Source organism: Salarias fasciatus, chromosome 12, assembly GCF_902148845.1.
Source record: "Salarias fasciatus chromosome 12, fSalaFa1.1, whole genome shotgun sequence".
NCBI lineage: Eukaryota > Metazoa > Chordata > Actinopteri > Blenniiformes > Blenniidae > Salarias > Salarias fasciatus.
The window spans coordinates 5395355-5421387 of NC_043756.1; the positions used below are offsets into that span (position 1 = coordinate 5395355).

General features: G+C 43.8%; 3 protein-coding genes across 5 annotated transcripts; 2 read left to right on the forward strand and 1 right to left on the reverse strand.

The window, feature by feature from the left end:
* Positions 1 to 3610: 3610 nt before the first annotated feature.
* LOC115397982 (poly [ADP-ribose] polymerase tankyrase-1-like) lies at positions 3611 to 18323 on the forward strand. 2 transcript variants are annotated; one of them, XM_030104554.1, is made up of 28 exons: positions 3612 to 4110; positions 5430 to 5654; positions 5820 to 5915; positions 6433 to 6469; positions 7029 to 7104; positions 8903 to 8923; positions 10478 to 10572; positions 10672 to 10738; positions 11102 to 11288; positions 11480 to 11601; positions 11711 to 11802; positions 12500 to 12578; positions 12668 to 12839; positions 12930 to 13009; positions 13128 to 13273; positions 13732 to 13897; positions 14044 to 14263; positions 14417 to 14526; positions 14658 to 14846; positions 14925 to 15174; positions 15310 to 15392; positions 15542 to 15662; positions 15778 to 15875; positions 16028 to 16102; positions 16217 to 16322; positions 16451 to 16637; positions 16752 to 16908; positions 17101 to 18323. In XM_030104554.1, the coding sequence occupies exons 1-28, from the start codon at positions 3645 to 3647 to the stop codon at positions 17185 to 17187; spliced, it is 3810 nt and encodes a 1269-aa protein (XP_029960414.1). In that variant the 5' UTR covers positions 3612 to 3644; the 3' UTR covers positions 17188 to 18323. The 2 variants fall into 2 exon arrangements, with proteins under 2 accessions (XP_029960415.1, XP_029960414.1); XM_030104555.1 differs by lacking the exon at positions 8903 to 8923 and having other exon boundaries at positions 3611 to 4110; positions 17101 to 17241.
* Positions 18324 to 19031: 708 nt separating this feature from the next.
* On the forward strand, positions 19032 to 24697 carry idua (alpha-L-iduronidase). Its single transcript, XM_030105212.1, has 14 exons — positions 19032 to 19336; positions 19594 to 19734; positions 19877 to 19959; positions 20198 to 20305; positions 20671 to 20766; positions 21167 to 21369; positions 21509 to 21688; positions 21772 to 21988; positions 22098 to 22322; positions 22425 to 22546; positions 22812 to 22937; positions 23424 to 23500; positions 23595 to 23695; positions 23786 to 24697. Exons 1-14 carry the CDS (start codon positions 19200 to 19202, stop codon positions 23884 to 23886), a joined length of 1917 nt encoding a protein of 638 aa, XP_029961072.1. The 5' UTR covers positions 19032 to 19199; the 3' UTR covers positions 23887 to 24697.
* Positions 24561 to 25894, reverse strand: LOC115398457 (purpurin-like). Of its 2 annotated transcripts, XM_030105213.1 has the most exons (6): positions 25809 to 25894; positions 25559 to 25673; positions 25308 to 25444; positions 25108 to 25220; positions 24803 to 25015; positions 24561 to 24719 (listed from the first exon to the last, which is right to left on the reverse strand). In XM_030105213.1, the coding sequence occupies exons 2-6, from the start codon at positions 25670 to 25672 to the stop codon at positions 24709 to 24711; spliced, it is 588 nt and encodes a 195-aa protein (XP_029961073.1). In that variant the 5' UTR covers position 25673; positions 25809 to 25894; the 3' UTR covers positions 24561 to 24708. The 2 variants fall into 2 exon arrangements, with proteins under 2 accessions (XP_029961073.1, XP_029961074.1); XM_030105214.1 differs by lacking the exon at positions 24561 to 24719 and having other exon boundaries at positions 24795 to 25015.
* Positions 25895 to 26033: the final 139 nt, after the last annotated feature.

The following is a 26033-nucleotide window of genomic DNA, read 5'->3' on the forward strand; positions in this document are numbered from 1 at the left end:
TTTCTGATTGAATTTGCATGTTGTACCAAAGAATATTTAGAATTCCATTCGGTAAAATATCCCTCAAACTCAAAAACCCAACACTTTAATAACACATTGATGTCTCTCCATTTCCAAATACCCAGGTTAAGATATTTCTCAGAGCTTATTCAAACCATTTTATGTCTGAAATAGCTACACGATAGCAAAAAAAAAAATTAAATGTCTTCTGTAGAGAAAATCAAAGCCAAATACAAGAAAACGTTACCTACTTCAAATAGGGAAGATTACAAGCAGTCATGTAATTGTTGCCAAATCTCAGACAAAATGAGCAAAACAGCCACTCAAAGCCCAGTCCCAGAATGTGAAATATACTCTACAAAACCATGACCACACCTTTAAATTAACTTCTAACCACTCACCTCACCACATGGTGGATGTTTGAACGTAATACAGCTTATTCACTTAATTCCACATTTTAAATAACCATAATAACTTCTTTGAAATGTTAAAACTGAAGTATAAGACATCTTTGAACCAAGACTGAAATGTAGCGTTGTTTGCTTCTTGTGACTGTACTACTGTGAAGCAATAAAGAAAGAGAGCAGTCAGCTGGAGAGGGTCGTTATATAACTTGCAGGACAAATAATAAATGACTGAACAAGTCTACAAAGGACATGGAGAGAACACTGTCTGAAGGCCAAGAACTTGAAGGATTCAGTACACAGAAAGCTGCCATTCACTTCATGTGAAAATGTCAAAACGTGTTTAAAGCTTTCATTACTAACTACTCACTACTTACATTGTTGGTGTTAAGCACACTGACCACTGACATCTGACAGATATTTGTTCATTTGTTCATGTTTTTATCAAACACACAAGTAATCCTAAAAATATATATTTATATGATGTGCATTACAAATGTTTATCAGAGCTCACAGAGTTGATTTGTGGTTCAGTTTTGACCTCCTGAAAGTGAAATTGCTGAGAACGGGATGCTACTTGTAGCTAAATCCATAACAATCCATTCAACAGAGGAGCCAGAGGAATTCTGAATGTGTTCTGTTCTCCAGGAGAAGTGTTACCTACAGCTTTGAGGCGACAGCAGAACCTGGAGCAGGTGACACGAGGTTGTCCTGTGTTTTACTGTCACGATGATCACTGACTGATAGGCATGATTCGCGTGTCCTCCGGGTTCAGCGGGTCTTCAGAGGATCCATGTGATGAGAAGCCCCCTGAAGACCCCGCTGCTGGAGAAGAAGATAAACACCCTGACGGAACCTTTGGAGGTTCCTCATCTGCGTTCCATAATCATCAGTAATGACACTGTGGCTGAACCTCTAAAAGAGATGAACCTAACCCAGCCAAGTCTTATATCTAAATAATAATTCTTTGTGTCTAACAGTGCTTGATCATTTCACTGTTTTTCTCAATCTTTTTTGTTTTGTTGTGAATGTTTCTGAGTGTGTGTTTCATGAAAGGCTGCCCCAAAGATGTGAGGAGGAGAACCCTGGTGCCGATCACATGGTCAGTTCTCAGTTATCTCATGTCTGATTGCTTTAACGGCCCTGTTTGACGGACCTGAGACTGCTGCGCTGTAGTTTTCAGTTCTGCTCAGCCACTGACGTCGTGCTCACATGAACTGATTGTGACCGACAGAGTGCTGAAGTCCTGATGCAGATACTGACGTCTCCGTACATCTCTGCTGTCCACTGCAATGAAACGGATGACCTGAAACTCAGCCATGCTGCGGACAAGTCCAAAGAAAACCTCAGCAAACTAATAATTCAGGTTTTCTATCATCTTGCTTCATATTTTCCAACCTCAACCCAATTTTTTTCTTTATTATTTCTGTTATACTAGATCACATTAGACTACTTAACAGTGTCTAATGAAACTTTTCATCTAAATTCCATATTGTACTGTTTTAATGGCAATATTTCATTTTCTGAATTTAAAAAAAAAACATGTTTTTAAAGGATTGATTTTAAATCTGCAGACAAATTTATCTTCCTTGCTGTCCCTGCAAAGAACCAACTTTTAAAATTTTTTTTCCTGCCTTTTGCCTCACATGTCCCAGATATTTCCCATGGGTTACATTGTTGCTACTGTTCATTGAGCAGTTAACAGCTGGCTTGAAGTTGTATTAAAAAAAAAAAAAAAAAAAAAACCCAGTTAAGTCAGAAAACTGAAAACAATCGTGAACGGCTGGAAGGATGAGGAAACCATAGTGGTTTGTTTCACAATCTTGCAGAAGAAGTCACAGAAATGCCACAAGGAAATTAAAGCTTCAAGTTCGAGTAAATTGAATTCCACTTGTTGGTTTTTGTCCTTTGGGGGGATTTCTTGCTCTGTGAGTTGCACATTTTGGCCAAACATTGGTGGTTGCAGATATGTTCAAACGGCACAGTGTGCTTTTTTTTTCTTGTTTGAGGTTACAATTAGGATCAGTCACACTGTGAGATGAGATCTTAAATCCTTTTCATAAACAAGCGGCAAGCAGATGACTACACATGTATTTCAGTTCCCACATTTCCAAATTAATCAGAAATACCTGATGATGATGATCTGAAAATTTGGAAAGCTTCAATACATTGAAGCTGATATAATTTTCCTGATCTGGGACCTTTATCTCTTTGGGATAAATGTTTGTCTCCATGGATTTTTTTTTCTCCAAAATGTTTGACAGTGAAGGGGAGACTGAACTTTGGACACATGATGTGATAACCATGCAATCTTCACTCAAACAAAAAGAAATATGTTTGGGTGAAAAGAAAACAGCAATGAAAGTTTTGATACCTTAGTTAGTCATTGACTGAAAGTCATTTTTAAAATCAGTTTTGTATCAGACACTAAAAAGAAGACAATCGCTGATTGTTTATTGAAGTATTCACATGGCATATAAATGGTTATGAATGTGTGAGATACATGTTTACATGTTTTGAGCCAGTATGGCCGGTCAATAAGCTGATAGCATCTTGTTAATCTTCACATACTATTGGAAACAACGGGTTTAAAGTTTGACATCTGGGGTGATGGGTGGATGACCTTTGGATCTATGGAAAAATCCTCTTGTAGTCTCTATGAAAACAAAGAACATGTTCAAAGGAAAAGCAAAGTAACCTTGTACTTTTTTCTCCTTTTTGTGAAGTTTTTGATAGGTAAATCCCAATATTCACAGGATGAGTGTCTATAATGGTCAAATTTAGGCTTTAAATTCCTAATAATTCTAGTTGTTGAATAACACACCATGTTGTCTCTTCTTTATATTGATCAATAACAGACTTGTCTGCTTGTCATTAGCGGATACTAGCTTGCTGATCTTTTTTTTTTTCTCTCTCTCTTGGGCAGAGAGAAACCAGATTTTGGTTTTTGTGGGATTGCCTGGAAACATTTTTGGGAGATGATGAGGAAGCGAGTGAACCTTGGACGACTGGGACCGGAGCCATGCGGTCCTCAAGGCGCCTCGAGGGAGAAATATTCGAACAGAGAGATATTTCAGGTATCTGAGTGCAGTTTGGATAAGGCAATTTTTTTTTTAAATGTAATCTAAGATCATAAGGCATCGGGGTTTCTTCGCTGTGGGGGAGTAAACAGCTGACAGGAAGCAGGACCACTTTCACCGGAAAGGAGGCGCAGTGTATTGTCGCCTGCGAGCTGCTGTAATGGCGGTGTCTCGTCGCTCCTCGCAGCAGCAGCAGCAGCAGACTACGTTACAGTCCCCGCCGAGGAACAGCTCTCTGTCGGGGGCCCCGCCGGCCTCTCCGCCGATGGCTCTGCTGGCCTCGGCCGTGGGAGCTCCGGAGACGGAGCGCGAGCGGGAGCGGGAGTGCAGCGGAGCGGGGATCGAGATGGCGCTGGCCTCCCCGGACCTGCCAGCCGCGGTCCTCGCGAGCAGCGCGAGCTCCACCAGCACGACTTCGGGCGGCGGCAGCAGCGGCGTGTCGAGCCCCGGCTCCGCGGCGGCCAGCCCCACGGACGGCAGCAGCGGCATCGGAGGGGCATTCCGGGAGCTGTTCGAGGCCTGTCGGAACGGAGACGTGTCCCGGGTGAAGAGGCTGGTGGACTCGGTGAATGTAAACGCGAAGGACATGGCTGGCCGAAAATCAACTCCGCTTCACTTCGCTGCGGGTAACGACGAGCTAAGCTAATAAACAACTCGACTTTCCCTCTGAGTACACTGAAGACAGCTCACTCCTGGACCATTATGTGTTCCATTCGTCATGATCTTTGTTGATCTGTTAAATGTTTGTTGTGTTTTTGTAACTTTGAACCGGAATAACAGTTTTTTTATCGTGATGCTAGTTTAGTGATGCTAACCTGCTAATTTGACTCTCGAGAGTTTCCGTCTTAATCCACGAAAACTCAAATCCTCATCTAAGAACGATATTATTGACACATACAATTACTTACGCATAGTATTAAAATAACATTGCATTAAAACACTTTATATAGCCGGTATGTCCGTTTAGTTTAATTAGATGAACTGTTTCATATTTATTAAGATAAACAACAAGCAAATGGATTCGGTATCATTTTCTGTTTCCATTTTTGCTAAAAACTTTGAATGATGTCCAAAGGTCCATCCTGTAACAGGAGGCCCCCTGGAAGAGAAAATGTCCTGTTACCTGATGTTATTGACAACCAAGTGTGTATTTTCTCTTATGGCTTCAAATTGCTGTCTAGTCAAAGTTTAGACTGATATTTGGGGTTAGATTACCTCTCCAAAGGTGATTACCACACACTGCTTGTTGACCTCTTATTCACACCATACCATTGGGTCACAAGGTAATTGGACTTCACTTATATGGCACATTTTCCACTGCTGTGGCAGCCTCAAATCACATTCACACTCCAGTTGTTCCTGGCAGCTATGCCAGGAGCTCTTGGGCGTTCTTTGTCTTGTTCAAATACGCCGGTGACCAATAAACGGATAGTCCAACAAACATTTTAATAACATTTTATGTCTTCAAACCACTAATAAACCCTATGTCAAAAATATATGGCTAGTAACTTAGGTATTAACAAAAGCTCTCGATGAAGGTCGCCACTAAACTGTACTGCAATTTTTAAGTTGGTAGTTTTCTCTTTACTGGTTTAGTGTTGCACTAGATCACTGGCATAAAGTACTCATCAGCAGCTGGTTACACTGAGAAAACCACACAGTTCAGAGTACTGACTGATAGCCTAAAGATCCAGAGGCTGAATGAACAAGCTCAGACATATTACACTTGAGTGTACCTGTGTCACTGTATTGTGACACAGTGTACTTTTTTACCACTTCACTAAAGGTATTGTGTCACTTAGACCTCTTTTTACCAAATTGTGTAATGAGAAGAAGCTACCTGAAGGTTCATGAGATCTTTTTGAAGCTTCTGGTTTCAATAGAGAGTGCTTCCTAAGCTGTTTGTTAATTTATTTAGTTATTTATAATTCTGGCTTTCTTGCAGGTTTTGGCAGAAAAGATGTGGTGGAGCACCTCTTGCAGACAGGAGCCAACGTTCACGCTCGGGACGACGGCGGTCTCATCCCCCTGCACAACGCCTGCTCCTTTGGGCATGCGGAAGTTGTGAGTCTCCTCTTATGCCAAGGCGCAGATCCTAATGCCAGAGACAACTGGAACTATACTCCATTGCACGAGGCTGCCATCAAGGGAAAGATAGATGTGTGCATTGGTAAGTTTTCCTGTTGTTCATATGTGTGTGTACGAGGTTTTAATTCCGTGCATTGTGTTTTATACATTTATAATGTCCCCGACCTAACTGTGTTAACATACTGAGTTGCACAGTAGGGGGAACATGAAGGATCAGTGGAAAGATTTCCCTCATTCTTTCTTCCAGTGTTACTCCAGCATGGAGCTGACCCAAACATCCGCAACACTGATGGAAAATCTGCTCTGGATCTGGCCGACCCTTCAGCCAAGGCTGTGCTCACTGGTAAAATCCCCCATGGTTCCTTAACTTTTACATTCGGACATTAAACTACTGGCTTTACAGGCAGTGATAAATGAGTATATGACCAAATAAAGCTCTAGTCTGCAGATAATTGTCCCTTAATGTAACTCATTGTAAAACATAGCCTGCTTTCATACAGGAGAAAGCCTTCATTATTCTGTCTAGACGTCAGTGTACTATATTTACAGCTAATCCGATGATGACAGAGTGTGACCATTAGATAATCAGGCTTCTTGTCCCCCAGCCCTAGTGGAGGGGTCTTAATTCGCCAGGAGGACATAAAAGGGTTACAAAGGCTTTTTGACACATCCTCAATTTGTTGGCTTCCAAACTTTCTTTGCATTAAAGAAATGCTATAGTTTTCCTTGGCTTCAAATGAAAATGAAGGGCACAAACAAACACACACATAGTCATATGTAGTCAGGAAGTAAGTACATAAATATCATGGAACATTTGAACTTCTTTTTCACGCATCTTTCTTATAACTTTTTTCCTCCAGGTGAATACAAGAAGGATGAACTTCTGGAAGCAGCAAGGTGAGTGTGTTTTTGACTACAAGGCACATTTGTTTTGATACAGTAATAGGATCATTTTGCAACGATGTATGGTAAATAGTATTTCTCTCCATTCCCCAAATGAAGGACAACAATCAAAACACAAACTACACACTTGGAATTTGCACATACTGTCTTTGTAAACTTTGGACTGCAGCTGACTGGAGCCACTTCCAGCAGGATTCACTCTGGACAGTTCACCTGTCCGTCTCAGGGCAAATACAGAAAGACAGTCACTCAGACTCACATTCATGCTTTAAATTTGATTTATAATGTCGGTTTTTGGACATTCCCAAGCTCAACCCAGGCTGGATCTTGCAGTATTCTCACTGTGAAACCAGACTGATGACTGCTACCCTATCATAAGCGTATATTGCACGACTCTTCAATACTGTCTTCGCCAGCCTCAGAGCCTGAAAAAGAAGTTCTCAGTTTTATTCAGTACTGCATCATTGCCAGTGGGGCAACACCTCAATATTGTAATCTCAGAAAATGTTATATTCTTAGTGACATTGCTTTTTCTCAACCATGTAAATTACAGGAGTGGAAATGAAGAGAAGCTAATGGCACTGCTGACTCCACTGAACGTCAACTGTCATGCCAGCGACGGGCGCAAGGTAAATGATCGACTCGTGTGTGTCACACTTGGTCAAACTGTGTTGGGGAAGGTTGCAAACTGGATTTTAATAGTTGTGAAGGAAAAGTAGCGAAGAGCCTCTGAGTCAGACACCGTGTGAGTAAAGAAATACACCCTGAGGTCTGCTTATCGATGGATTAGTTTGTGTGGTGCGGGCATAAAGAGGATTTGTGTCGTTGAGTGTTTAGAAGGATGTCCATGGGAACTGCTATACGTTTAAACAAACCACTGCCCCACGAACATTTAGGGAGATTATTTTTCTCTCTCATCTTGCATGTGTGATGCCAATAATGATAATATCGTTTTTGCTTGATCGGCCTCATTAATCCTCACTTGTGTGTGATCAGCTTGGGATTGTTTTTCACACTTTTAATAAAAAGCTCTAAATTATTGTAGATTGCTTGGTTAGGTGATTAGTTTTGGGTTTTTTTTTTTTGGCCTTTTTGAAAGTAAAATCGACACTTTTGTCACTTTAACATGTGGCTGAGTGTGTTTGGACACTGTCTTGACACAAGTATAATGTCTTTTTTCCTGGTGACTCCTCCTCGCCACATGCCAGGGTGAAAGTGTTTGTATATTGAACCCTGTTAAAAAGGAACAGTCGATTAAGCAGTTATTTCGATTGAACAACTATCTCTGCCCTTCACACGGTTTTTGTGTGATTTCTAAATGTGTGTTCTCTGAACCTGTATTTTTTTTAACTTACTATGTCATTGCTGGCTTGATCATGTTAGAGTATTTAGAGCGTTGTTTTATGTTGTGTTTTTTTGTGCTTGAGGTACATGTGGTTCAGAGTTAATTACTCTAACTGCAATAATGGGGCAGCCATAATCGTTTAAAGACACACATTTGAAGAGCATATTTGGCTCTCTTTTTTTTCTGACTTCAGTCTGTTTTTGCTGTTGCAAAGTCGGGTAAATTGTCATTTTTGTATTTTATCCCCACATGAACTGAAATATTTAATCCCACTGTTTTGAGTGTGTGAGGAAGTGGGTGGGTTTCTCTTAGTTAGGCCCCTTTTTCTCTTGTTTTTCTTGATATTTCAGTGGTCACACAAGCACTCTTTTGATAATAAATGCTTATAAAAACATAATTCCAGCTCCACCACCGCTCACTGTACAACAGTACTGGTTCAGCTCATCCATCCCTAACTGCATTTTCGTCATCTGTTTACACACTAAGACCTGCAGCGATGTGCGTGTTGTTAACCTCTTTAGAGCCGGATGCAGACGAGTTCACTACAAAAGATGCTATAATTGCTTTTAAAAATAAAGAAAGAGAGAGAGAGAGGGGTAAGAGGTGAAATCACGTTGCACTCGGCTCTAAATGGAGACAGTCGTTCCACCCAATCTTCAAAGAGATGCACACAAATGTCTCCTCTGATCTTGAGAGGTTAAAGTAATACCCCTTCACAGTGGATGTAGAGTTTGCATGGTGTTAGAGAGTCATCCAGTGAAGCTTCTGTGTGGGATTTAACCAGCAGGAATTAACCCGCCCTTGCTTTTTTTTTTTTAACAAAGGCACACAAAAAACCCGAGAAGAAAAAGTCACACTCACCCTGCAGCTACTTATCCTGCCTGACCTCGCGTCACATTTAATCTCCCACCATGCTTGACGGACCTTACAGATTTTTCTTTCTTTCTTTCTTTTTGTATCTGCGGTGTGTGTGTCATTGACTTTAAAGGGAGAGAAGAATTGCTGTGAAAAAGCTACTGTCATTTTTGTAATTTTTGTTTCGTTTTGTTTTCCGTGTGACTCTGGCAACATTTGTCGATCAGTCAACATCACAAAAAATGCTGGTAAGTTGACCTTGATAACGGCCACTTGATTGATGCACTGTTGTGATTTTATTTTTATTTTTATTTTTTTCTTCCTTCATAATCCATTGTTTTTATTTGACCAATAAGCTGGCTGTCACTTGTTAATTGCACATCATTTGGACCTGGGTGAACGGGTCACTCATGTCTCCTCCCCTGATGCTCCTCTGTTGTGTGTCTGTGTGTACGTGAGTGTGTGTGTGTGTGTGTGTGGCATGTGGGCTGAGCGAGCGAGTTGGGTTGGTGTCACGGTGACGACGCGTCCTTTTGTATTTGGAGAGGAGCTCAAAATGTGTCCACTGCCTGCGATTCTTCAGCTTCTGTCCTGTGCACACTCACCCACACTTCTCCAACTTTCAATCACTTGCTCATGAGTCAAATCTGGCCTTGGTTTTTGATTTTGTTTTATTTTCTTTGATCACTCATGCATGCCTGAAGGCCTGCCCCTCTGCATTTTGTTCAGCCGATCTCGAAGTCGTGTTTGTGAATCTGTGTCCCTCACACCCCCTGTTGGATCGGTTGGTATGCGGTCATGAATGAATTGCATCTCACCTGTTGTTCAAGTGCTGTGCTGCCATTTGTGTCATCCAAACCGAATGATGCCTCGTGATTCAGCTCGCTCAAGTCTGATTCCCATCACTGTGGCTCGACGGCTTTCACGTAGCGTTTTGGGTTTTACTTTAACATCACTGCATGGGGACGCGCACGAATGATGTCCACTACTTTTGATTGTAATCTTGAATTTAGCTTGTGATTTGAGGAGCTTTTGGAGTTGGATTTGCAGCTTTGCTTACACTAACAGTCTATTTTCTTGGCTGAAATAAAGCCGTTTGTTTGATCTCTTCAAAGCTTGGCAAAGCGCTTTCTTAAAAATTCCACCTTAAAGTAACTCCGCTGCACCTGATTACAGTTGGGACTCAACAGGTTTTCATTACGAAATCATTGGAATTTCATTAAAATCCTTCACTGTAACATTTTAGATCCATTCAGTGAAAATTATGACCATAAATTTAGTGTATTTCTTTGTTGTTGTTTTTTTTAGTAATCCTCACCTTGAGGTTAACCAATGAAACTTTGATGTTGAATCCCAGTCGTAATTCATACCAGCCATATTCAATTTGACACTCTTAACAGCGCACGTGCCTTTTGTGTTGCCACCTTCCTCCCTTAATCTTGACGGTATAAAGCCTGCAGGAATAGATCATTTTTGTTGGTTTTCTCAAATGGAAGTCGTGGTAAGAGTAATGGGGTTGAAGTTGCTTGAAGTTTTCCACTCAGGGCAGACACAGTAGTGATAATCACAGGATTTCGTCACTGGAATTTTGCCCAAAATCTTCATTGAACTTCCATCAACATCATCATCATCATCGTCATATCTGGCCTTCATCTGCAACTCACCAAGCACAGCCTGCTGTAGCACATTGCTTCTGGCCCTAATCAGCCGCTTGCTCCTGTGGCCATCGAAGGCAGTTCAAACCCACGTAGTGGTGTGTGTGTGTGTGTTTGCGTGTGCTCACACTCTGCTCCCTCCTGCAGTCCACGCCGCTGCACCTGGCCGCGGGCTACAACAGGGTCCGCATCGTTCAGCTCCTCCTCCAGCACGGCGCCGATGTTCACGCTAAGGACAAAGGGTCAGACCTTTTTTTTTTTTTTTTATTTGAGGCATAAATCAAACTTTTCATTTGTTCCTCCGTCGTTATTTTTAACGCCAGTTTTGCCTTGCTCTGCAGCGGTCTGGTTCCTCTTCACAACGCCTGCTCTTACGGTCACTTTGAGGTCACCGAGCTTCTTCTGAAAGTAAGACAAGGCGATCACTTCTCCCCCCCCATGACTGTGCAGGGAGAATTTTACCCAACGCTGAATTTAGTACACGTTCTCTAACTTACGATGATGGGTCACAGTGAGGAAATGGACATTTTAATGTCTTTTATATTGACTTTTCCATGGTAAAATTAGAATTTATTGAAATTATATACTTCACAGCTGAGCTCAGATCCAAGATAACCAGAGGTTAAATCCCTTATGTGTGAAATTATAACCGCTAAAAATTCCGAAGTGAAATAAATTCACAGTCTATCACTTTTACATAGGTTGTGCGGGTATCGTGCACTGTGGAAAAACGGATGCGTTCTGTGCACTGATGGGTTCTTGTCTTGGCAGCATGGGGCCTGTGTCAATGCCATGGACTTGTGGCAGTTCACTCCTCTTCATGAAGCGGCGTCCAAGAACCGAGTGGAGGTCTGCTCCTTACTGCTGAGCCACGGGGCCGATCCCACGCTGCTCAACTGCCACAGCAAGAGCGCCGTGGACATGGCTCCCACCCCAGAACTGAAGGAGAGGCTCACCTGTGAGATCCCACTCCTTCACAGACCATACTTTCACTCATGAAATGTTTTTCAGTCTTTTGCTCCAGACAGAAAACACATTATGGTTCAGTGTAGTAGCGTTAGTCTTTGATAAACTGGTGCAAAATCAGTGTATTTATTCGGGCTGTTGTTTTATTTCTATGTATTAATCCTTTTTTTATTTCCCATGTAGATGAGTTCAAAGGTCACTCGCTGCTGCAGGCAGCCCGGGAGGCCGACATGGCCAAAGTGAAGAAGACGCTCGCTCTGGAGGTCATCAGCTTCAAACATCCTCAAACCAATGAGACGGCTCTGGTAGGAGCGAGATCTTCCTTTGCTCTGGTCTCATCCTCACGTTGTGGTTGCAGCAGCACTTGGGATAATGATTAATGTCCTTGATGGATTTCTGAAATGTGTGTTTCAGCACTGTGCCGTGGCCTCACCCCACCCCAAGAGGAAGCAGGTGACGGAGTTGTTGCTGCGCAAAGGTGCCAACATCAATGACAAGAACAAAGAGTAAGTCAGTGGCGTTAAATCCCAACTGTCTGGAGACCGATCGGTCGAGGTGAGGGAGGGAATTCAGTCACAGGCCGTGTAGGTGGAGACTTATTGATGAAAGCAGCTGTAGTTACAGTGAGAGAAAAATACAAAGGAGTGAGGAGACATTAAAGAGAAAAACAGCCTAATTGCGAGTTAGTCATAAAAAGGTGCCTTTGGTTATATAAAAACGGTCAGATTCACTTTGAAACTAGTTAAACTTGTTCAGTTGCACACATGCTTAAAGAAAAAAAGCTCCCATTTTTATAACACAGTCAGGTCTTATTTTTCCTACAAAGGTAGAATATCACATTATTAAAATGTATCCTTATAATTCCCAGTTCAGTGTCATGTTTGCTTTGCTTTAAGATTCTTTTGATGTTTTATTGATATCATGGTGGATTTCTGCATGTAGCCCTTCAGTTCAGATAAATGTAGTGGAAATAGCCTTGAATTATTGCTTCCTGTATTTAATTGAAGTTGATACATCAGGATTTATGGATATATTGTCATGTATAACTTGATTATAATGCAGCCTAAACATGATGGTGCCGATTTCCTCCGTCAGTCCACCTTAAGTCAGAACTGACTCCCCCACACTGGTGCATCACTGACCTGAATCATAAAGCGTCATGTCTTTAACACCGTGCCTGTTGTGTCTTGCTGCGTCTTGTAGCTTCATGACTCCCTTGCATGTTGCTGCTGAGAGAGCGCATAACGACATCCTGGAGGTGCTGCAGAAACATGGAGCAAAGGTTCGCGTTGATTTTTTTATTTCTCACTTTTAAAAGGCAATTTGAAAGTGCGTATGCAGGAAAGTTGACTGGTGCTCGTGTGATTCCAGGTGAATGCTGTAGACACTCTCGGCCAGACGGCTCTTCACAGGGCGGCGCTGGCCGGTCACATCCAGACCTGCAAGTTGCTGCTGAGCTATGGCGCCGACCCCTCCATCGTCTCCCTCCAGGGTTTCACTGCTGCTCAGATGGGCAACGAGGCAGTACAACAGATTCTTAACGGTAAAATTTACACCTGATATCAGGAGGTTTATATTCTGATTCATGTCAGTCGTTTTTAAATTCTAATATTTGCTGTTATTCCCTCCATAGAAAATGTTCCCACGCGTAATTCAGATGTTGACTACAGGTTTCTGGAAGCAGCCAAAGCAGGAGATCTGGACACAGTGCAAGTAAGTTCGCTGTTTGCTGACACATTATTGTCATATGAAGGTCGATGCTGCACTGTTTTGGGTGATCGTGCCGCTTTGGAGACTTTGTGTTTAACATGTTGTTTCTGTGTTATGGCAGCAACTCTGCACACCACAGAATGTGAACTGCCGGGACTTGGAGGGCCGCCACTCCACTCCTCTCCACTTTGCAGCTGGTTACAATCGAGTGGCTGTCGTTGAGTACCTGCTACATCATGGAGCCGATGTTCATGCCAAAGACAAGGGGTAGATCCTTTATTCACAATCTATTTAAATTAAATTAAATTAAATCTTATCGCAGCAAACAGCCTGCTCCTCGTAACCACAGCTTCTAGACGATTCACGATAACTTAATTCAAAAACTACTTGAACTCTGAGAGCAGGTTCAGTTTTGACAGTTTGACAGATAAGATTCACCAGCTGATCAAACAATTATAACATGCACAGTTTAAAAAAATAATGCACAGTAATTCTGGAAAAAGCCCCAGAAAATGAAAGTTGAACTTAACTTTAAAAAACACTCGTTTATTCCACTTCTTTTCATTGCACAATTCTGTGTCCATCAAATTCTAACAACTTCAGGCAGCTTGAATAATAAACTCATAAGAAGCATAGAAATGCCTTTAAAGTCCTTGTGCGTGTTTCTGTTTTACAATCTGAGATTGTCACTGCCGTGACTGATTTTTCACTTTTCACCCCTTCAGCGGTCTGGTTCCCCTTCACAATGCCTGCTCCTACGGTCACTACGAAGTGGCAGAGCTCCTGGTCAGACACGGGGCTTCAGTCAACGTCGCCGACCTTTGGAAGTTCACGCCGCTCCACGAAGCAGCCGCCAAAGGAAAATATGAGATCTGCAAACTGCTGCTTAAAGTGAGCAACTCTTAGCCTTGTGTTAGTTACCACTGTGGTGATGGTCCTGATACGGATGAAAACTTGTCTCTACCCACTCTGTCTCTGGACTAATAGTGTGAAAGTCTTGAGATTAAAATCCTTTTTTTTTTTTTTTCCCCGTCCAGCACGGAGCAGACCCTTCCAAGAAGAACCGTGACGGCAACATGCCGCTGGACATGGTGAAAGACGGAGACACAGACATCCAGGACTTGCTGAGGGGCGACGCTGCCCTGCTGGACGCCGCCAAGAAAGGCTGCCTGGCTCGAGTCCAGAAACTCTGCTCACCGGAGAACATCAACTGCAGAGACACGCAGGGCCGCAACTCCACGCCGCTGCACCTCGCAGGTAACCGGCTGTTTTGAAGTGACTCTGGTTTAGCCATCTTACAAATGTTTCTCATTTGACATTTACTGTGAAGTTCAAGTATTTGTGTTTACTCTGTCTTGAAGCGTTGCACACATTGTGATGACTTCTGTGATTCATGCTCCTCCTCCACAGCCGGCTACAACAACCTGGAGGTGGCAGAGTATTTGTTGGAGCATGGGGCTGATGTCAATGCCCAGGACAAAGGAGGCCTTATTCCGCTCCATAATGCTGCTTCTTACGGGGTCAGTCCCAACAACATGGACATGAACACTCGCCAAATACAAATTTGATTCATTCATTGAATGTTCTTTATGAAAAGCTGCAGATTTATAAACTTAAAGGGTTTATGGTGTGTTTTTTTTTCTCTCCACAGCATGTGGACATCGCAGCCCTGCTGATCAAGTATAATACATGCGTGAACGCTACGGACAAATGGGCTTTCACACCTCTCCATGAAGCTGCGCAGAAGGGGCGTACACAGCTGTGTGCGCTGCTGCTGGCTCATGGCGCTGACCCCACCATGAAAAACCAGGAGGGTCAGACGGCTCTGGACCTGGCCACGGTGAGGCCATCATAATTTTATCGTCTGAATCTGCCGTGTCGGCTCCTTCCAACCCGTCTTTCTTTGCTCTCGCGGCAGGCTGATGATATCCGAGCTCTCCTGATGGACGCCATGCCACCAGACGCTCTCCCCAGCTGCTTCAAGCCTCAGGCCACCGTGGTCAGCGCCTCGGTCATCTCTCCCGCCTCCACGCCGTCCTGTCTGTCGGCCGCCAGCAGCATAGACAACCTCGCCGGGCCCCTCACCGAGCTGGCTGCCGCCGCCGCCGCAGCCGGCACCTCCGGCGTGGCAGATGGTGCCACAGGCACTGATCGCAAGGAGGGGGAGAGTAAGGCCGCTTTACGAAGATTTATCACAACCAATCACTTTACAAAACAATAATATCTGTGTTGTGGATTTTTTTTTTTTTTTTTTTTTTAAGTCTAATGAGCTGAAGTCAGTCTAACAGGATGTATTTTTGTAGTGACAATGCTGGATATGAACATCAGCCAGTTCCTGAAGAGCCTTGGACTGGAGCACCTGAGGGACATCTTCGAGAGAGAGCAGGTCAGTATGACATTTTCTCACCTTTCAGCTTATTCGATGCTTAACTAATAAACCAATACAGAAAGTCGGTTATTCCAAATGTTATCTTAGAGATCAGACAACACCATGAGATGCATCTAATGTCTGCTGCTGGGTTTAATGTTTTTCAGATCACATTAGACGTGCTGGCCGACATGGGCCACGAGGAGCTGAAGGAGATCGGGATCAATGCGTATGGCCACCGGCACAAGCTGATCAAAGGTGTAGAGAGGCTGCTGGGCGGCCAGCAAGGTGAGCGTTCGACTCTGGATCGTTCATTTGGCTTCATGCCTCCGATTTTTAGGTGAGATAAGTTTCCCATTGCACACAAAAGAAATTCACGCTGTGACTCTTTTCCGCTTCTCAGGTGCCAACCCATACCTGACATTCCACTGTGCCAACCAGGGCACCATCCTGATAGACCTCGCCCCGGATGACAAGGAGTACCAGTCTGTGGAGGAGGAGGTGAGCCCAGCATCGCTCGCCTTTCACATTGTTTCACTGCTGTGGTTAAGTGTCTGTGTAGACATGTTGCCAGAAAGTATAGTGGTGGCATTCAGATAAATGTTTAGAGAACTGATGAATCGTTCAACCTTGTACTATTGTGCGTATCTCAGATGCAGAGCACCATCAGGGAGCATAGAGACGGCGGCAACGCGGGCGGCGTCTTCAGCAGATACAATATCATCAAGGTCAGAACTACTAATCTCTCTGTACTCCGATTGTTTTGAAATTTCACGCAAACACAGAGCAGAAGACAGAAGCCACAGCATGTCCTTTTTAACAAGTCGTATTTTTCTCCACAGATTCAAAAGGTGGTGAATAAGAAGCTGAGAGAACGTTACACTCACCGGCAGAAGGAGATCGCAGATGAAAACCACAACCACCACAATGAGCGGATGTTGTTTCATGGTAAACACACACGCCATCTGTTTGTGTGTCAGCATCTGGCACCACTCACGGCCTATTTAGTTTCTTCAATCTTTATTTTGTTGATGAAAATCTTAACACCTGGATGATGTTAACATGTCTTCTCTCAGGTTCTCCTTTCATCAATGCAATCATCCACAAAGGCTTCGATGAGCGCCACGCATATATAGGCGGGATGTTCGGAGCAGGAATCTACTTCGCAGAGAACTCCTCGAAGAGCAATCAGTACGTTTACGGCATTGGCGGAGGCACCGGCTGCCCGACACACAAGGACCGATCCTGCTACCTGTGCCACAGGTAAGTGACTCCACTGCAGGCTGCTGAGTGAAAACGCAGTGACCGGAAAGCTGTTGTGCACTGTACATCTGTCCACGGTGTTTGTGACATTTTTCTTCTTGCATAAACTACTAGGCAAATGCTGTTCTGCCGAGTGACCTTGGGGAAGTCCTTCCTACAGTTCAGTGCCATGAAGATGGCTCACGCCCCCCCAGGACACCATTCAGTCATCGGGCGGCCCAGCGTTAACGGCCTGGCCTATGCTGAGTACGTCATCTACAGAGGAGAGCAGGTAAATCCAGGCAGCACTTCATTTGAATGTTTGCCAGCATATTGGCTGGATTTCAGAATGAACATGAACAGAAGCAAATGTGAAATAAGAGCACAGGAAAACAGAAAGGCCACTGTTTAAATTGCTGAATCGTGGTTTCATGTGCCTCCTGGAGCCTGAGAATTAAGACCGTCTTGATGCATTTTCCCCCAGGCCTACCCGGAGTACCTCATCACCTACCAGATCCTTAAGCCGGAGAGTGCAGCCCAGTCTGCTGCGGGAGCGGAACAGAAGTCGTAGTTACTTCAGCTTACACAATCTGACACACGGACTTGATGCTCGTTACTTTCTTTGTATTGCAAATGCCTAAACACCTTTTATTTACCAAACACATTTCCAGTCCTCTGTCCAGTAGAACCCATGGTGACCAGTGCTTCATGAGCATATATGCTGTATAATACTCTCTTAGTCCTGGTGATGACACACTTTATTTTGTATTGCATTGGTTGCATGTTAAGAAGCATGTGAGGCCCAATAGCGTGCGTGGGTTAGTTTTTGAGTATCTCTCCTCCCTCTCTTCATCGATCTGGAGGACGCTTGTAGAGACTTTGAAGTATCAGCATTAACAGTTTGACACTGTTTTGTTGTCTCATGTCATGTGACCGTGGAGAATCACCCCCAGCCCCTCATCCTCCCACCTCCACACAGACCGCCGAGGCCCGAAACCTGCAGACTGCATCTCCCCGGCTGTGTTTGGGTTCATCTTGTATAGAACAGCCTGTGATAACTGTGATTTTAATGCTAACCTGTAACACTACCAGACTGGTAACAGTGCATTGTTGCTATGCTGTAGATCAGACCTCCTCTTTAGTCACAGAACACTACAAAACACTGAACTGAAATGGTTTTTAGTAGTCTATCGGGGGCTGAACATGCTCGAGAGAGAAGGGGCTCTCAGTAAATTCACAAACTCGGACTCTTTCATCCACATTAACACATTTGCATTTGAGAGGATGCGTGCTCAGCAGTGCAATGTAAGGCATCAAAATTACTCAAGATGAAGTTGTACATTAAAAGCATTATAATATATGACTGAGCTTCATGATGTAGAGCTGGTATATATGTTGAAATGTGTTTGTGATGCCTTACACGTGAACGCCCCACAGCCGGCCAGCTCATCACAGCATCCTTTCCGTCGCCATGGTGTCACTCACACATCCCACGCATAAGGATTTGCACTTTTACATAGAAACCTATTTAAGTTATTTTGAAATTAAAATGCTAATTTGCTGAAAAAATATTTGTACAGGTTGTGTAAATGGTTGTGTATAACTATTGCTGTTTAACAGTCTCTGCGTTAAACTGTAAATGTCATCTGAATTTTTCCTTTCATGCCTTTTGATTCTTTTTTTTTTTTTTTTAATAAATGTCCCATTAACAACTATTTTTGTATTGATGTCTGAGGTTCTTGATGTGACTTGATAAACAGGAAGGCGTGTCTGTGTGGTTGTCCTGTGATGGACTGGTGGCATGACTCCAGCGATCCCGCACAGGATTACAACATATAAAGAAAGATCATGGGAAAAGTCAAAAGGCATATCTAAGGATAAAAACAACTGAAGTGATATAGAAATACTGCAAAACTAATCAAAAATCGAGAAAACGACACACCAGATGGCCTTGTTTTAATGCCATAAAGTGAAAAAAATGAATGCTAAATTTTACAGTGGTGGTCTAAAGGATATGGGATGAGGAGTTTGCAGGTTTGATTCAAACAGCGGTGACCACTGTGTCTCCCTGCGCATGGTCCTCGACCCCCAACAGAGGCTGATGGGAATGTCCTCAAGGAGATTAATAAGTATGATTAATTAGGTTAAAAACATAATGTTTCCTTTCTTTATCCACCAGTTTCTGAAGTAAACCTCAAACCAAATACTGCAAAATCCTGTCAGGGCTACCTCACATTAAATATATTATAAAGTCAACTCTTCAGCGGACTTTTATCATCCATTGTTCGCTGTATTGTCATTGTTAGCAGTGTTTTTATTATTTGTTTGGTCTTCCTTCCTCGCGGAGCCCCACTTCCGCCCAAAAGACGTCATCGCGTCACGTGACTGCTCCGGTGCGTCACATGTTGACGGAAGTAGTCTAGTTTTGTATATTTCATTTTCATTAGAAAGAAACATGTCTCATTGTTCTTTGTATTCATAATTCAATAATGTTTGAACCGTGAATTTAGTAGATAATTTGAGAGTTTTATCGTGTTTTTTTCGGCTGTCGCGGCGCACACACTGGAATGCTGAGCTGCAGACATGCTTTGGAGAACTTTTTCTCTCTTAGTTTTCCTCCTGAGGATCTCTCAGACTTCAGGTGCTTCTTATGTAGTCTCTGTTGATGCAGGAACAGCGAGAGGAGATCTAAAACACTTCTGGAGAAGCACTGGTTTCTGGTAGGTAAAAACAAAACAAACAAAAAAACAGTGGGAGTCATGAGACAGATTTTTTTTGTGATTTAAAGTATTATGTTTCTGCATATTGCTTTAACATATTGCAAAATTTGAGATTCTTGGCATGTCTCCAAGATGTGACAGCTGAAATCAGGGCTGGTTCAAAAACAGAGAGTCCCAGGTGTTAACAGCTGACATCTTGAAGCTTCAGTATACTTTGTTATAAAGACTGATTAGACTTTATTTTATTGTCCGTCCAGCCCTCCCCTCCCTCACACCCAGGCCCACCTGTATGACCTGAGCACCGACCAGCAGCTGAATCTGGCCTATGTGGGCTCGGTGCCCCATGGGGGCATCCAGCAGGTCAGGATTCACTGGATGCTGGAGTTAGTCTCTGCACAGTAAGTCACTGCAACACCTCACACTTCACCTGTTCACCTGAAAAAAACACTTTTTTTGTTTTTTAATTTGAAAGATGACAGACTGAGAATCAGTCAGTGGGCTTGTTTCATTTTTAAACTGGTCCTGATTTTATTGTTACAGAGATGTTGGAGGACAACCTCAGTATAACTTCACTAAACTCGACCAGCTGATTGAACTGTTATGGATTAATGGACTTCGACCAGGTGCTGCACCACAGTCACATTATTGTTTTCTGCATTATTAAATTCATATGAATCTTTTTTGATTCATTATTTTAATCACCACATTTATACCATTACAGATTGCTGCTGATTTTTTTGTAATTTAGTCACAGTGGAGCGCCTCCTCTGATAATTTCATTAAAGTTTCAGGCAGAGTTCATTCAGCAGCCAAATTGTGCTTAACTACATTTATGAAAAAGTTTCTCTGTGCTATTTTTAGGTTTCGAACTGATGGGCAGTGTCTCCAACTACTTCACTGATCTTGAGGATAAATTACAAGTGATCAAGTGGAAACAATTAATTTATCTCATCGCCAAGAGGTACATTGGTGAGTGAATGTCTATACTTAATGTCATTTACTGTGAATTGGAAACTGAAATATGAAAGCAACTGTAAGAATTGTAAATGAAATGTAGACTGAGTTTGTGGGTCTGGTGTGATAATAGCTGCTTTGGCATGAATTCCTCCCTGCCTTTCCAACTATAAGAATAATAATAGTAATTTTAATAATAACAATGTGTACTAGTATGTAAAAATATTAGAACTACATCTCATATGTTCATATAGTCCAGCTCACAAAGTGCAGAAAGACAAAAACAAAACTATGTTTTAAAGTTAAATAAAGTTTCAGATTATTAATGCATCATCTTACAGTTAACATATGTTTGTTTGTTGTTTAAATCTAATTTCTAGATAAATATGGTCTTGGAGCTGTTGCTCAGTGGAACTTTGAAACCTGGAATGAGCCCAACAACCACGACTTTGACAACGTCACCATGTCAATTCAAGGTAACCCCATCATCCAGATTGAATTTCACCTGGACTTTATGAGGGAATACCCATTTGTTTCCGTGGTTTGTCTCTTTTTTGTAAAAGGTATCATTAAAATGTGTCATTTGATAAATAATCAGTGTAAATACATAGACTTTTTATCAAGGGCACACATAAAAATACTTAGACCACCTGCGCCAAACCTCTGCTTCCCCATGCGGTCTAAGCTTGAACGCAGATGGACGGAGTTATTATCTAAAGTCTTTACAGCAATGTCCACATGTGAAAGTGTTATTTTCTAGCAGTTAAGGTTTGTCAGCTGATGGTAAGGTGATTTTTTTTTTTTTTAATTCACTTCATAACATTTTGCAGATTGAATTTTCCGAGATGAAATAACACTGAAACATATATCTCTTAGGATTTTTGAACTACTACGATGCCTGTTCAGAGGGCCTGCGAGCTGCCAGCGGTCTCCTGACGTTTGGAGGTCCGGGAGACTCCTGTCATTCCCCCCCACACTCCCCGTACTGCTGGGCTCTGCTGCAGCACTGTCACAACGGCACCAACTTCTTCACCGGGGAGACTGGAGTCAGGATCGACTACATCGCTCTGCACAAGAAGGTGGGTCACTCCGAGTTTAAACATTCAATTTGGTGCTTTATGTTTCCTGTTTCCTGTTTCTGCCCGTCGTCCTCTGGGATGGGCTGCAGCCTCCCATGGCCCCGGCTTGAATTGTTCACTTTGTGTTTGCGTCTTTCAGGGAGGAGGATACTCTTTGCCCATCCTCCAGCAGGAGATTCAGACTGTTGGGGAGATCCAGGAGCGTTTCCCCCGCTTCCGCAGCCTCCCTGTTTTCAACGATGAGGCTGACCCTCTGGTGGGGTGGTCCAAGCCTCAGGAGTGGAGGGCGGATGTGACGTACGCCGCCATGGTGGTGAAGGTGCGGAGAGTGAAGGTGCAGGCGGGCTGAAGGGTGCCAGTTGTGAGTTCATGTTCGTTCGCTCTCCACATGCCCTCCAACAGGTCATAAACCAGCACCAAGACCTGCTGCTGGCGAACCCAAACAGCACCATCAACTACACCCTTCTGAGCAACGACAACGCCTTCCTCAGCTACCACCCGCACGCTTTCACCCAGCGCACGCTCACCGCCCGCTTTCAGGTCAACAATACGCAGCCGCCGCACGTGCAGCTCATCAGGAAGCCCGTCCTCACCGTCATGGGCCTGCTGGCCCTGCTGGGTAACGCTCTGCTGGTCCTTCTTTCTTCAGCAGTTCACATCCACATGAATTAGTTTGGATGTATTTCATGATTTGTTTTTAAAGTAGCCGCTCCGTTGTTCGTTTAAAGGAGAGACTCAGGTCGTGGCTCAGGTCCTGAACCCAGCAGGAAGCAACAGCGGCGGCGGCGGCGGCGGCACGGTGGGGGTCCTGGCCAGCGTCCACACACCTGTAAGACCCGGCGGTTCAGACAGCTGGCAGGCAGCGGTGTTAATCTACAACAGTGACGACAACAGCACATCCACAAACACCGACGACGTCACCGTCTCACTGAAAGGACTGGCTGCTCACAAAGGTCGGATTTTTTGTCATGCGTTTGGATATTTGTCGAAGAAGTATTTCTTGGATTGAGGGAAAGAGTTTTAAATGTTGGACGGTGTTTGTGTCTGTTATCCAGATCTGGTGTATGTGACGTATTACATGGACAATAATGTGAGCAGCCCGTACCAGCTGTGGCAGAGCATGAGGAGCCCCGACTTCCCCACAGCAGAGCAGTTCAGACGCCTCCGGAGTCTGCAGGTACACAGTGGAGCACTTCAACCGGACCTCCTTCTGCAGATTGCATCAATATTATCCTCGAATAAACTTGACTTGTTTTTGTGAACATCTTATGAAAGCGCATCTAAAAATGGTGCACTTCATTAAAGCATTGTTTAATATCTATAAATAGGTCAGTTTTTTTGGATGTTTTCTTAGTGTATGTTGTGAAGAAAGCATCAGCGTGTAGCAGCTCTGACTGCACTCTGGATTTTGTTGAACTGAGTCCTGATGTGTTGTCGTGTAGGACCCTCGTACCGATGGACCCTGGGACGTTCCTGCAGGAGAAGCTCTTACTCTGAAGGCCACACTTCCTGTGCCCTCTGTCCTCCTCGTGCATGTTTGTGCTCGACCCAAAGCCGAGCCGGATCAGGTCAGTGCCAACGCACAGTGTCATGCTTCAAGCTTCCTTTCCATCAGCTGATTCTGTCTTCATTGCCACATTTCGTTTTGGACAAATTCCACTTCTTGTATTGTTTCTTTTCTTTTCTTCCAGCTGTCTGTTGGAGCTTGAAAGGATGTGCCAGTGTTTTTGTTTTTTTTTTAATTGTGCAGATGGGTTGTGTAGAAGGTTTATGTATTATTTCCTTACTGGCTGGAAGTGGCTGAGCTGAAGATGTCCAGGAAGAATAGACGGGTTTAGAAATGAGCACTTTTAGCTCCAGTTGGATAATCTGAAAGGAACGTGAGAGAAAGGAGACGGTGTGTTCATGTGTGGTGGGGAGATTATGTGTGTTTGGAAGGAGATGCAGTGAGAGAGGACACGGAAATGGAGAGTACAGGAAGGAAATGACCTGTGACCCTTAATGAGAAGGAAATGGGTCTCCAGCGGACTCCTCTGTCTTCTCTCTCTGTCCAGGTGAGCTCGCTGCGCTTCATCAGGATCACGAAAGGCCAAGTCCTCGTTATCTGGTCGGACCACTGTGTCCATTCAAAGTACGTATTTATTTAACTGTGCTCCTTATAAATTAACAAAAACTGAATCAGAATTCAGAGGAAAAAGTAATCATCTTGTGATTGTGCTTTTCAGATGCATTAAGACGTTTGAAGTGGAGTTTTCCACAGACCAGAAGGATTTTAGACGAATTAACACGCAGGACACCATTTTTACCTCTTTCGTCTATTCACCAGGTAACTATCTGCGGGAAACACTGTTCCCATCCAGAAACAGTGATTTGTGGTCTGACTGCATCTTTAAATGTGTCCCGTGTTGTGTTGCAGTGAACGAGGAGGTCAGCGGAGAGTACAGGGTTCGAGCGCTGGACTATTGGGGACGGCCCGGCTCCTACTCGCTCCCTCAGAGGTACTCAGAACAGGAGTAGAGCCGGCTCCAGGCCTTTCTGTAGATACTGAAGACTTAATGCACATGGATCAACGTGCAGATCTTTATTTTTATGTAGAATTTGTGAAAAAAAGTGTTTTCCTGTTACAATAAGAAGAACACAAAAAAAACCAAAAAAAAAACACGGCATTGGTTGTATTTTAGGACTTTTTAATTCCACTCTGGATTTATAAATTTGTCGATTAAATGAATAAATCTATATTTTTAATTCACCTCTTGGAGTGTTAACTACTCTATGAATGTGTAAATAAAATTGTTGCTGTTTCTATAAATTGTGTTCAGTGATTAAAACGTTTCAAAATAGACCAAAGCTTTGTAGCTCTACCCCTTTTTGACTTTGCCTATATAATCAGAAATTATTTGCACAAGTTCTTACATCCCAAAAAACACCCCAAATTCTACTAAACTATAGTGAATAGAGTATAGACCATCTGTTACTTGGCATTCGATGAGTGAAGTCGACACGGACAGCAGCAGGTTTCTTTACAAAATTTATTGTCACCAGTGCAGAATGTTCACACAGTGCAGATGTTTCCCCTCAGGGTGACACGTTTTGTACGGTTGGTTAGATGTTTACATTCACTGAGTCGGTCGTAGTTTCCAACAAATTTGCCTTCAGAATTACACATTAACCTTGGCAAGTTTAAATCTTTTGAGGGTCGTCGGATTGGAGTCGTCAATTAATTTGCTCCTCGTGACGTTGGGCCGTCACAAAATGATCCTAACCGGAGTTCTGTCTCCACTTCACGCTTGATCTTTGATCCACTTTGATGAAGAATCGCCCAAGAGAGTCCAGCTGAGTTTAGCAGGCTCCTGTTGAAAATGGAAAAGAAACGTGAGTCTCTCAGAAGAACAAGACACTTTAATCTGAAGTTTCCGGGACGTGTTTTACGCACCGGACTGCAGCACGGGCTGGAACTGTCCGGCCATGCAGATTTCCTCCTGCTTCTGGCGGACCACTCTCTGGATGGCGGGGGGGAGGCCGCGGGGGTTGCGGGAGAAGACCAGGGAGTAGCCGTCCTCGCAGCTTCCGTCGTCCTTCACGGTGCGGCAGGCGTAGGTGATGGCGTAGTTGTCGTAGTCGGTGTCGATGACCCAGTAGTTGTCGCCTAGGGAAGCAGAGATGGAGGAGGAGTTAGTGTCAGCTGAGTCAGGATGGAGAGAAAGAAGGGATGGCGTGTTTGAGGGGAGGGGGGCTCACCGCCGCTGGACAGGTAGCTGGCCAGACCCTGGTAGTTCATGAACATCTTGCCGGGGGTGCCGGGGTCAGGCACAGAGTACTGAGCAGCCATGTCAGCGCACACCACCCAGAATCTGCATGTTCAGCGGAGATGGGAGGAAACGTTACAAAACAGGAATCCTCTTAATCCCGTCTCGCTCTGAGGCTGCTGCTGTCCGTACCCGAAGAGAGTCACTCTGCCTCTGGAGGAAGCCACCATGGAGCCGTCGTCGCCGACTGTGTATTCAGCAGAGATGTTGTCCTGCAGGAACAGGCCCTCGGGGTCCTTCTTCTGCAGAGCGTACCACTTTCCAGCATACTGTAACACAAGCAGGAAGAAAAAAACCCATCAGTACAGAGACAGGCAGTCATGTGAACTGCCAGGAAATCAGATTCTCATGCTCTACATCAGGGAGTCTCAAGTTGTACTCACTCTGCCGGGGTCGAAGTCCTCCTTGACGGTGAAGCTGTCCACCACACATGAAGCCAGTCCCTGCTCCACACAGGCCAGGAGCAGCATCACCAGGGCGAAGATCTGGAAGTCCATTCTGGGAGAAGACCAGCAAAGCCTTTATTTACATCTGCATATTCAAAACGTCCAACAACAGCGAGCTGCAGTCGACTAAATAGTGCAACAACAGTGAATTATTCTCCATATTCCTCTGAACGCGGCGTCTTCTTACCTGAAGTGTCGGCTGAAGCCAGAAGAAGTTCTCAGCTCTCGCTTGTTGCAGCGTCTCGGTTGTGGTTAGGAGGCGGCGTTGTGAGCCTTTTTATACCCGACACAAAGACGAGCTCACTGATTATTTTCACTTCTTGAACCTAAATGCAGAGTTTAAATCTACCGCTAATCCAGTTAAGAAAATCCCCCGCCGTAAGCTGATGAACCCTCGCATTCAGCAGTGTAT

Bases quoted from the DNA above. Each gene is read 5' to 3' on its own strand.
- LOC115397982 (XM_030104554.1), top strand. From the start codon at position 3,645: ATGGCGGTGTCTCGTCGCTCCTCGCAGCAGCAGCAGCAGCAGACTACG. The intron at 16,323-16,450 runs GTAAACACACAC...GTCTTCTCTCAG, and splicing joins TGAGCGGATGTTGTTTCATG to GTTCTCCTTTCATCAATGCA. The intron at 16,909-17,100 runs GTAAATCCAGGC...ATTTTCCCCCAG, and splicing joins TCATCTACAGAGGAGAGCAG to GCCTACCCGGAGTACCTCAT.
- idua (XM_030105212.1), top strand. From the start codon at position 19,200: ATGCTTTGGAGAACTTTTTCTCTCTTAGTTTTCCTCCTGAGGATCTCT. The intron at 20,767-21,166 runs GTAACCCCATCA...TATATCTCTTAG, and splicing joins CGTCACCATGTCAATTCAAG to GATTTTTGAACTACTACGAT. The intron at 21,689-21,771 runs GTGCGGAGAGTG...GCCCTCCAACAG, and splicing joins ACGCCGCCATGGTGGTGAAG to GTCATAAACCAGCACCAAGA.
- LOC115398457 (XM_030105213.1), bottom strand. From the start codon at position 25,672: ATGGACTTCCAGATCTTCGCCCTGGTGATGCTGCTCCTGGCCTGTGTG. The intron at 25,445-25,558 runs GTGAGTACAACT...CTTGTGTTACAG, and splicing joins AGGACTTCGACCCCGGCAGA to TATGCTGGAAAGTGGTACGC. The intron at 25,016-25,107 runs GTGAGCCCCCCT...CTGCTTCCCTAG, and splicing joins CAGCTACCTGTCCAGCGGCG to GCGACAACTACTGGGTCATC.